Source organism: Pempheris klunzingeri, chromosome 20 (assembly GCF_042242105.1).
Source record: "Pempheris klunzingeri isolate RE-2024b chromosome 20, fPemKlu1.hap1, whole genome shotgun sequence".
NCBI classification, from domain to species: domain Eukaryota; kingdom Metazoa; phylum Chordata; class Actinopteri; order Acropomatiformes; family Pempheridae; genus Pempheris; species Pempheris klunzingeri.
The window spans coordinates 619,581-631,286 of record NC_092031.1 but is presented as its reverse complement, the minus strand read 5'-3'; the positions used below and the strand labels follow the sequence as shown (position 1 = coordinate 631,286).

Here is an 11,706-nt window from a genome sequence, read left to right as displayed (position 1 = left end):
TCTGTGGGCTGATGGGAAATGGTGTTTGTTCAAAGCTGTTAAAAAGTGAGTAACCATGGAGATGACGTTGTTGATATTTAGCGCCCCCGTGTGGCCTTTAGAGATGTTTCACGTTGTTGAATTTGTGTCATGACAAATGTTGAAGTTCCTCTCAGAGCTCTGGTTGTGGCTGAGATGGAACTGTAGAAAACACCAGCACATTTCTAAAAGTGGATTTAGTGTTTAGCAGCGTGTTAGCTGCTCTGCTGCTGCCTCCATCAGTCAGTGTGTGTGTGTTCAGTGTTTTAAAGAGTTCATTTAGATCCAAGCTAACATGTTAAAATACCAACGTCACAAAAGTTAGACCAGCAGCTCCTGTGTCCTGTTCTCTAAAATCCCTGCTTTAGTGAATGTAGTCTGGTGTGTGTGCTGTTTGTGGTTAAACCAAAAGGATGTGTTAAAAAAAAAGTGGCAAATGTGGTAATGTCCAAACTTTCCTCTGTTGAATACAGAGGCTCATACAGATCCTTTCCTCTGACTCTTCTAACTCGTCTACTTCAGTCCAACAGAAGCTAAGAACACACACTGAAGGTGAAATTCGCCAAAATGCCGTCGGAGCAGAACGAGAACTTCACCGTCTTGGTCTTAAACTCGACGACCCCGGTGCCCGGCAGCGGTCAGGGCGGCGGCTGCCCACCGGTCGGTATTCAGCTGGAGGGTGTGATCCTGCCCCCCGTCCTCACCATTGATGTCATCCTGGGGCTGCTGGGAAACCTGGTCGCCCTGTGGGTCTTCTGCTTTAAGCTGAAAGCCTGGAACACCAACACCCTGTTCCTCTTCAACCTGGTCATCGCCGACTTCCTGGCTCTGGTGAGTCTGCCGCTGAGGATCGATGCCTTGCTCAGGGGCCACTGGGTGTTTGGAGACGGCTTGTGCCGGATCAACCTCTTCATGATGTTTTCCAACCGCACGGCGAGCATCGCCCTCATGACCGTGGTGGCAGTTTACCGATACTTCAAGGTGAGGAAATGAGTGCAAGTTCTGCCGTTACATCCACTGCCACGCTTCCACGCATCATTCTTCAAATAACAGTGATTATCAGTTCAGTTCATGTCAGTTTAAACCGTTAACTGAAAGTCATTCATTAATAATTGATATAGTTGGATAAAAGCAATAATTCTAATACATTTTAATGACAGAGCTCAGAGAGCCTTTAGACAAACTGGAACAGGATCATTGTAACGGTGTGAAACAGCAGTAAAGTCAGCTGAAGGTCAGACTTCAGGACCTTTTTCTGTCAGATCAATAATGAACATTAGCATTCAACAGTTTTCTGAGTTAAACCCTCCGTTGGTCGACTTCACCCCCAAAAATACTTTTTACAACTTCAGCTTCCAGGAGAGAAAAATGACAAAGTGATCAAATGTAATCTGACGCAGAAGTTGATCCTAATTGATCCTAATTGATCTTTTAAATGAACCCTGCATGAGGACTTCCAGGACTCGGCCCTGACAGCATAACATCGGCTCTAAATGGTGTAAAACACGTGTCCCCGCTGTGCTCTTGCTCCAGGTGGTCCATCCTCAGCACCGGTTCAGCCGTATGACCAAGCGCCGGGCTGCGTTCCTGTCGGCGTTCGTCTGGACGCTGGTCATCACTCCGGGGGTTCCCATGCTGGCTTACAGCCACATCAAGGGCCGCGGCAACACCACGCAGTGCTTCTTCTTCACGTCTTACAAAGAGGCGTCGCGGGCCATCCTCATCCTGGTCGGCATGCACCGGGTCCTGACGGTGGTGGAGTTCGTGGTCCCGCTGGCCTTGCTGCTGTTCTGCTCCATCCGGATCTCCAGCTTCCTGAAGGAGCGGCAGATGGGAAAACCAGATAAGGTGCGGAAGGCGATGCGGGTGTGCGCTGTCATCGTGGCGGTGTTCATGGTGTGCTTCTTACCCACCACGGTGACGACCATCGGGGTGTGGGTCATCCGCTCGTACCGCCCGTGGGACTGCGCCTCCTTCTACACCTTCACCCAGCTCACCATCGTGTCTCTGGGCCTGAACTTCCTGAACTCGGCCCTCGACCCCATCGTCTACGTCTTCTCCAGCTCCATGTTCGGGAAGGCCCTCTGCAGCTCGCTGCCCCGCGCCCTCCTCTGCGGGCCGGACGGCGAGAGCACGGCGTCCACGTCAGGGACTCAGTCGACTGAGCAGCAGGAGCTGAAGTCTCTGAGGGCGGACAGAGGGAGCGAAGCCACGAGATAACGTAATAAACACAGTCTGGTCCTGTTTCCAAGTGGTTTTTTATTTTCCACCTGTGATCTGTGTTAAAGACAAACTTGTGTATTTATCTGTCTTCATTTACTGAAAACTCTGAAACTGTTTGTTTGAAATAAATCATTGATTGTCTGACTGGAGACATCTCTGCTAGACCTGTAGTGGCCATTCGTCAAAAAATTCAAATTCAAACGTAGAATCAAAGGGCCACAGGTGCATCATGGGTATGCAGCGCTTTCTCCTGGTTTATTTTCTCAAAACAAGCAAGTAGACAAAATAAGAAACAGAAAATACATTCTGGTTCCTGCTGCCTTTGTAGTGCTGGTAAAAAGCTACAGGCCAGGCCCACCCAGGTGCATGCTGGTCCTACACCTGCCCTCCTACCTGTAAAACATCAGGTTCCCACAGTGTGACCCGACTCACAAACACAACCAAACAAAATGCTGCTTCAGAGTCCAGCAGAGCGTCAGAGTCCAGCAGAGCGTCAGAGTCCAGCAGAGAGGTCCTGGGACCTGCACACCAACAACAAGCAGCATTTTAGCTCAGAGCTCATGAGAGAGAAGCCTGAATGTCAGAGCTCCTCCTCTGATGGTGGATCACCTGCTCCATCTAGTGGACTCTTCCTCACCTGCAGCAGCTGCTCGGAGAGTTTCTGTCTCAGCTGTGGTTTCTGACATAGAGTAGAGTATAGTAGAGTAGAATAGAATAGAGTAGAGTAGAGTAGAGTAGAGTAGAGTAGAGTAGAATAGAGTAGAGTAGAGTAGAGTAGAGTAGAATAGCTGTTGTTGCTTTAAACTAACTCCTCTGCAGCCATATCTCCTTCCACCTGCCTGGAGGAGATAAAGGTGTGGATGAATCTCAGCTTCCTGCTCTAAAACTGAAGCCACACCGGCTCTGGTCATCTAACATCACCTCTATAGCGACTGGGCGGCTCCTTCATACCATCAGCCATCAGACTGCACAACACCGCAGCAGCCAGCACCTCCTGACGGCAGAGACTGTCACCGTCTGATCACCATCAGAACCACAACATTTCCACTGTATACAACACCCAACTCCCTCTAATCTGCACACTCACTTTGCTTTATGTTAATAAAATTGCACATTTTGCAAATATATTTATATGTTGGCAATAGTAGTTTATATTTTATATTTTATCCTCTCCTTCTTTACTCTTTTAAACTCTTTGGCATTCAGCGTGGACGGCAAAGTCAGATTTTCATTGTACAGGGAAACCCGTTCCTGCACTGTACACATGATAACAAACACTTTGAATCCTTTGAATCCTGTATCTCTCTATTTGCACTATATTTTTATTCTTGTACATTCTCATGTCCACACATCCACACTCGTCGTCTTTTCTCCCTCAAAGTGAAAAATGTGACCTGCTGCCTAATAATAGGAAGAAGAAGAAGAAGAAGAAGAGTGTTTTCTATTGGTGAGAACTGAAAGAAGACTTTGGAAAAACAGGACGTCTTTATAAGGTTTATTCTTTGCAAAGAAGGTCAGACAGTCATCAGTACATCAGTATATCAATCAGAGAGCGAGACACAGTAAGGATGTGGGTGCTGCAGAAGGCTGCTGCTCACATTTCATTCTGCTTGTATTCAAGTGTTGTCATGTGTTTAGGTCTTTAGCACATGTTGCTAAGGAAGCGTTCTAATGTTTGTCATGGCTGAATGTGACTGATGATGCTGCTTCACAGGTTTTGAACTGAATCAGGTGAAGTTCACAGCTTCATGTAGCTGAATAAGGTGTTCAGGCCGATGGCTGGGTACAGGGGCCCGGAGAAGGTGGTGTAGAAGGTGTGGAGGTGAGTCAGGGCGGCATCTGAGACACTGTAGAAAGACAGAGAGCCACCAGACCAGTCCAGGAACACCCCCAGTTTGTTGATGACAGGTTGACCTAGATCCTGTGACTTGTTATCGTGCTCTACATAAACAACACTGTCTCCTGACAAGAAGTTGTGCTGATAGCCTAAACACCAGGACATGGCATTCTTCCCAAGACGGCTCTCGTCGCCGCCCCCTTTCCTTTGCAGATCTGAGTAGCAAACACCTGCGCTGGACTCCATTGATGCTACAGGACCCCAGTCCAGCTCCCAGTAGCAGCGCCCAGTCAGCCCCTCTCTGCACAGGACCTGTGACACAGAGTCAAACCTCTGGGGGGAGTCTTCGTACCCCTGAGACCTTCTGAGAGTCGCCGTCTTGTTCTCCGAAGTCAGACTGATGCTGTCATGTGCTGTGTCGGGGTCCAGAGTGACATCATAGGCATCTGCAGGAGAGAACGACATCATGATCACGACTCAGACGCTCGTTCATCAGCAACAGGAACGAATATTTAACGTTCACATGAACATGGAAAGAACTGTTTACTCAACAAGTTACTACAGTACAACTACCACATGTTTAACTGCACTGGTACTGGTACTGCAGCACAGACAGTACAGTTACTGTTGGTACTGCAGCACAGACAGTACAGTTACTGCTGGCACTGCAGCACGGACAGTACAGTTACTGCTGGTACTGCAGCACGGACAGTACAGTTACTGCTGGTACTGCAGCACGGACAGTACAGTTACTGTTGGTACTGCAGCACGGACAGTACAGTTACTGCTGGCACTGCAGCACGGACAGTACAGTTACTGCTGGCACTGCAGCACGGACAGTACAGTTACTGCTGGTACTGCAGCACGGACAGTACAGTTACTGCTGGTAATGCAGCACGGACAGTACAGTTACTGCTGGTACTGCAGCACGGACAGTACAGTTACTGCTGGTACTGCAGCACGGACAGTACAGTTACTGCTGGTACTGCAGCACGGACAGTACAGTTACTGCTGGTACTGCAGCACAGACAGTACAGTTACTGTTACTGGGTTAACTAATACGGGGTTTAGTCGTTAGTCAGACAGTGAAAGTAAATCACTTACAGTCGATTAGATCCTTTATGTCTGTGAGCGATTCCACATTGAGGTGATCCTGAATGTAGAAGTCCTCATTGACCAGAATGCCGTTCCTGTAGCGGTAGACGCTCGCTCCTTTGTGCTTCTCATTTGCAATGGCTGCGACCAGGAAACAGCCTCCGCTGCCCTTCAAGGTAAACTTATGGAAATCTTTTGCTCTTTTCCTCATTTTGATGAAAACATCATCTGAGTAGTACCACGGGTCGTCGCTGGTACTTCCTGCTTTAAGTCCTTCCAGGTGGTTGTCCATGTCGTGGAGGCAGGGGTCGGGGGTGTCCAGGGAGGTGAAGACAAAGATCAGCGCCTCGTGTACACCTGGAGCGAGAACCTCTCTGTCCATCTCCGACTGGCTCTGGACCACCTTTGTTCCCTCCATGATCTCCAGACAGGACCGGACCACGTTGATCTCTCTCTCTTTATGATCCAGCCATCTGCTCAGCTTTTCATGACTGAACGGCGACGAGTCTCCGCTGTCTGAGAACAAGACTTGTTCTGCTGATCTCTCGACTTCTTCACCATTGCGGGCGGAGGGAAGTATCTCCGCCATCGTCTGCTGGATGTTAGATGCGTAATAATTACATAACTTTTGGAAAGTGAGGAGCTTTTTGTGGATCTGTGGAAAACTCTTCACCACGCTGTCGCTCAGACAGTCGTTACATCTCATTCCTATTTCCTTCAAGTCTTCTAGAGCATCTTGAACTTTCTTCGTCAGTCCGACGCTGATCTCATTTGTCATCTCAGCAGCCTCTGAGTGCAAATTCTTCAGCGGCATCATCCAGACGGTCAGTGGGACGCCGTTCTCTCCGTTTTCTCCCAGCAGCTTTGGAAGGTCTACATAGGTCTTCACGGCATTTACAAATGTCGCAGGGTTGCTTTCAAGAATGAAATCCCCGTAGAATTTGCAGGAGAACTTCTTGGTCAGCGCTTCCTCTTCCTCAGTCAGCTTGATCTCAACTTTCCCCTCAACATTAAACGAGGGGATCTTCTTTATCACGGCTTCCATGCTGCCCTCGATGTCCTGAACGCTGCTGGACTTTACCTTCTCGCTGTCGAAGACAAAGAAAGCGTTGGCCCCGTAAAGGATGCCCGTGACCACATGTGTCGCCACGCTGTTCTCAATGATGCTCGTCTGCTCTGAGTCCAGGGTCAGAAGGTCGGACATCGACAGCTGCTTGAAGTCGGTGGTGGCTTTGTACTGACACGTCAGTCTGCACTGATTCTTGGATTTCTTCGTATCGTTCAGATATTTGGCAGATCCTCCAACTTCAACCAGTCCACCCAGGAAACTGGCCTTCAGAGAGGCTTTGATATTCAGCAGATTAGACTTGGATTCAACGGTGTCCGACGCAGACATTTCAAATTCACTGCTGTGCTGAGAGTTTTTAACCTCGTTCTTCTGTAGAGTTTCATTATTCCACAATGTCACACCTGCAGAAATTGGAAAACACCAGTCAGCTGATGAAGCAGGAAAATCGGTTTGTTGATATAAAGTCTCACAAAGCTCGTCACAGTTACAGCTTCTGAGAACAGCTGCCACATTCATCGGCTGATGAAGGAGTCATAGGACGCACGGTAGCAAAACCTCCTCAACCTTAAGCCCCAAAATAAAAGCCCCCAGAGGGTGACAGGAACTCACTGGGGGTCAGGACGGGGCTGGGTTTTCAAAATAAGAGCCTACAGATAGTAACAGGAAAATGGAAGTCCTCCATTTAAACGGCTCAGAGTACTTTGAACTATTTTTCCTGGCTCCATCCCTTTCACAGCGTTTCCCTTCTCATTCCGAATTTATGCATTAAAATGTAGACAAATGTGTCATCTTTTACTCCGGGTGGCAAAACAAGAACAGTTTCAAGTAAAAACCTCGATTCTTGATTCCTGAATCAATTTGCAGTTGTCAAAAATGGATTGTTTTAAATGGGAGTTAATAACATGATGGAGACCTCAGGCCGTCTTTTATGCCATGTGCTGTGTTTTTTGTACATATAATATATTTTAATATTTAATTTAATTTAGTTAAACAGCCTTGGTGGTTTTGAAATTAAAACGTGACACACAGGCTCAGCTTTGTAATCATTTCGTTTCAGGCTGATGCTCAGTGTTGAAGTCTTGATGGTTTTATCAGAAATTTGAGCTCCATGTTAAAAAGATGCTGTTAAACAATAGTATTTGTATTTGAATGTACTTCCATTGTGTGGATTCAACACAGATGTCATGAGTTTTACATTTAAATGTCCATTATTACAAGCTTTAGTCTTCAGAAAAAAAAAGAATCATGATCAATTACGGCAAATTGTGTCATTAGTTAATTGTCACTCGGGTCCAAACAGACACACAGCTGCTACATCGTCTGTTAACACAGTGGTTTAGGTGCAGGACTCACAGCCAAATGAACAGGGCTCAAATCCTGCATGAAACCAACAGGAAACTAAATCACATGAATTCATTTGTAAACTTGATTATTTTCTATATTTCAGTTTGTTTTATTATCATCATCAGGCTTCTGTGGCGGTTTGGTTAGGTTCAGGCACTTAAACTGCTCGGTTGGGTTTAGGAAAAGATGATGGTTTGGTTTAAAACAGTGGTTCCCGTTCCAAAAAGTGTGGGGACCTTTTCTGGAATACTTCCATAACCTTCAAACTAGCTAGAGTTTGGATCCCACGCTCACACTTTGCTCCTTGTCATTATGTCAGACACACAACACACACACACACACCTGTAAAACAATATATAATAAAATCATCAAACAAGTTGTGAAGATAGGGCACGATATCATATGGTTACACCTAAGAAAAATAAATAAATCAAGTGGAACCAATGTGAAATGCACTGTGTTGCCACCACGCCCCCCCCAGAGCGGCTCATGTTACAGAAGGAGAGAGAAAGACAGAGTGACGCAGAAAGAGTCAGAGAAAAAGACAAGAGATAGGAAGGAAGCGATGACTGTTACAGCTGTAACAACCAGCACATCTGTCCCTGGGCTTTACAACATCAAGACGAGAGGCCGCTGTGTCTTTGAACACTGAAAAGACACTTGGAACCCCCCCACCCCGATCATGTGAACAAGCACCTTGATTTTTTCAAAAAGAAACTGGAAAACTGCATCTTATTTTCTTGCACACCAGTTCAGTTTGACAGAACCGACTGTTAAATGGGGAAATGTAAATTGTTGCACTGTTCCTAACTTCAATTTTAACATTTGAAGTTAATTTTACTTGAATATATCTTCAAAATGTAATACAGTGAATATGTGTGAAAGGCCAGTCTCTTTGGATGTTGATTTTATTCTTGCTTTTTTTTCCCAGTAAAACAAACGAAAAGTGAAGCGATGTGCCCTTATTTTAGAAAGACTTTATATATCATAATGCAATTCATTCACAACAAAGAAGGTACCACCCATTTGGGATGGGTGGGGTCGGTTGCAGCGGGGGTGGGGAGGCTTGACCCACTGGGTTATAATAGTCAGAATAAAATCTAAAAGGCGGGAACATTAAACAGAATGTTTCTCCACTGATTGGCCCTGATGAGTGTGCTTTCATTAGCGTGTAATTACCCAAAAGAATGAAGACTCGCTGTGAGAATGAGCCGTCACATCTACATGGGGAGCAGGAGTCCGCCATGCTTCTACAGTAGCCCATAATGGACAAAACAAACACTTTTACTTTTTTACATTCATGTGGCAGCTTGAATGTGGTGGTGTGAATACATCAGTAGGGAGGAGCAGAAGAAGAAGAACAAGAAGAAGTAGTAGTAGTAGTGGTTGGTGGTGCTGACAAACCATTCGGTGCGGTGAGCTGCTGCACCTTTAACAGGTTACCGCTGCGTTTCCTGCAAGCATGACAATGTGGTCTGAGTGGAGGCTTACCTGGGATGAGCTGATCTGTCCGAGCGTCGTAGAGCATTCCCAGGGTGAAGGGTCGACCCAGAGCGGCAACCTTCACGTTATCTGAAGCCATTTCTCCAACCTGTAGAGAAATGTCTTAGTTTGAACTCTTCGAGGAGCGCTGAGAGTGTACAACAGTGGGAGTCAACACACAGACAGACAGGAGACAGACAGACAGTCACTGGGCAGACAGATCAGAAACCTGGACTGTTCAGTCGGTACACCGACCAACGGTCAGCAACAAACTTATAGCAGATCAGATAACGATAATCAGGTGGTGGGCGCAGGGAGATCTGATCATTCAGCTCTTTGAGATCTGAGATTACAGGTGAACCTTTTAAAGTAAACCTTCCTTATTTCACTGAATGTTTGAGCTTGTAGGAGGAAGCACGTGAGCCTCAGACCACATGTCCTGTCTTCTGTCAAAGTGTCGATCCTCTTCCATGTTCAGTTTGTGGTCTCTGAGCCCGGACCTGGTTAGGATCTGTCTTTGGATCCCAGACCTCATTCTGATCTCCATTCATTTCTTCTTTTACCTTACATTATGACTGTGGACAGTTCTACAAAGACATGCATCTGTTTTCTCACCTGCTGAAGTTGTGCAGATCACCTGAGTCGTGTTCGAGTCTTCCTGACGTCCAGCTGCAGCTGCCAGTCTGAAGCTCTGTTATCCGCCGGGTCGTTTATATCCTCTCAGACTGGCTGCTGACTCCCCATCACACGCCTGCGGACACGCCAGCCAGCGCGTTGGAACAGGAACACGTCCTGGACTCAGGTTATAGCCTCCAGTGTTTGAGTAACCTCTTCAAACTCAGATGTCGTAAGAGACGCCTTCACTCATCTTAACACAATTTAAATGGATCGAATGGATCTTTCAAACGTCTTCAACAATCACAGACTCTGCCGAGGCCGAGTAGATCCTGTGTTCGTGTTTATTACCTGCTAGATAAGTTGGAGTCTGTCACTGTGTTAAGAACTCTAAAGTTTCTCTTGAAGCCCAGAACGTCAACGGAGAAACAAAACACCCAGCATGAAGTCCTCAGTAGAAGCTGCTGTGTGTGGAAGTGGAAACAGTGTCGCACAATGAGGAAGAGCCAGTGTGGCCCTTCATCATTCACACCAAGGAGCAAACATTTTAGATACACACTGCTGCCCATAAACTGGGACTAAAATGTTTTTTACCTCTTCTCATGAAATGATTGTGACAATGTGATTAATTCTTGATAAATAAAGTTTATATCTTCTCAACTTTATTGATCAAACTCTTCCAAACAGATCACAGTGAAACTTAAACCACCATTAACCTGCAGACTGTGGATTCAGGCTTTAACTAAACTCACTAAAAGTCAGGGATGTTCAGCTTTCAGGTTAAGTCTCAGGATGAACCTAAAATGCATTCTAACCTTTCCAGGTGAACTTCCTGTGACCTTCTCTAAACTGTTGAATGTCCAACTGTTCAGTGTCTCAGTACTTTCTGCAGCAGCTGCTGTTCTCTAACAAGAAGCTTAACAGCAACATTCACAACAGGTTTGATCCATGAATCCACCAATACATTTCCTGCTTCAGTTAGAATTGGTATTTAAACAGTCCTCCTCATCGAGCTGATCACATTCTGACATCATGAGACCAAGACGACACCTAACAGTTGATCAGCAGCACCTCAACACTGGAGGCTTCAAACAGGAAGTCCTCAGACGGAGGTGTTCACTGAGCTTAGAGGGTCACAGAGTGTCATCAGGAGGTTGGAACAGTGATACAGAGACTGGAAGAGTCACAGAAAGGAGAGGAGTGGACGTCCTTTGGCCACATCCCAATTTATTGAGACACTGAACATGTTTTGTTATGGTTTACCCTCCACTGTTGGTAGATTTTCTTTCAATAAATTGTTTAAGATGAAGAAACTACCAGTGCATGCTGATACTTAAATGCCCTACTTTCATGATATAATATCACTGTAGCATTACCTTTTTACATTTTCCATAAATTTCACCTGAAAGTCGAATATCCCTAACTTTTGGTGTAGATAGATAGATAGATAGATAGATAGATAGATAGATAGGTAGATAGGTAGATAGATAGGCTATATATTTTTTTCATATAATAGAAATATTATAATATGAAGACACACCTGCAGAAATATTTCCCCAGAAGTGAAGACACACATGCCAGTCAAGATTCTCCCATGATAACAGTGTTTCTGTGGCCTCCAGTGTTTTCATAGTTTCTCAACATCTCATCAAAAAAGAACCCCCCCGGGCTAAAAGACACTGTGATGCAAGAGTCAGATAAAAGACTTTACAGAGAGGCAACTATGAATCTTTCCATCTATCAGTCTGACAGAAGGACCTTTTCTCTGGCCGGGGGGTTCGGTCATAATTCAAGTAACTTTCATTGTGTAAACCCACTATTAAAACTATAACGTGAAGCCAAGGGACGTGTCAATATATTGATCTGATTTAATGTATTAGTTTTGCATCATGGTCCATTTAAATGGCCACATGAACATTTTAAAGACAAAACAGTGAATCAGAATAACCATCAGATGCATCAGCCCGGTCTCCCACTGAGCTGACGGACAGTTGAGTGGATGGCGATGAGCTCTCTGAGGGTC

At 45.7% G+C, this 11,706-nt stretch overlaps 2 protein-coding genes across 2 annotated transcripts; one reads left to right on the top strand and one right to left on the bottom strand.

Annotated features, from left to right (window-relative positions):
- The first annotated feature begins 585 nt into the window (after positions 1–585).
- On the top strand, positions 586–2,294 carry LOC139220095 (hydroxycarboxylic acid receptor 2-like). The gene is made up of 2 exons (XM_070852163.1): positions 586–999; positions 1,552–2,294. The coding sequence occupies exons 1-2, from the start codon at positions 586–588 to the stop codon at positions 2,236–2,238; spliced, it is 1,101 nt and encodes a 366-aa protein (XP_070708264.1). The 3' UTR covers positions 2,239–2,294.
- A 1,685-nt stretch (positions 2,295–3,979) lies between these two features.
- LOC139220094 (neoverrucotoxin subunit alpha-like) lies at positions 3,980–9,168 on the bottom strand. Its single transcript, XM_070852162.1, has 3 exons — positions 9,078–9,168; positions 5,183–6,643; positions 3,980–4,524 (listed from the first exon to the last, which is right to left on the bottom strand). Exons 1-3 carry the CDS (start codon positions 9,166–9,168, stop codon positions 3,980–3,982), a joined length of 2,097 nt encoding a protein of 698 aa, XP_070708263.1.
- Between the last annotated feature and the right edge of the window lie 2,538 nt (positions 9,169–11,706).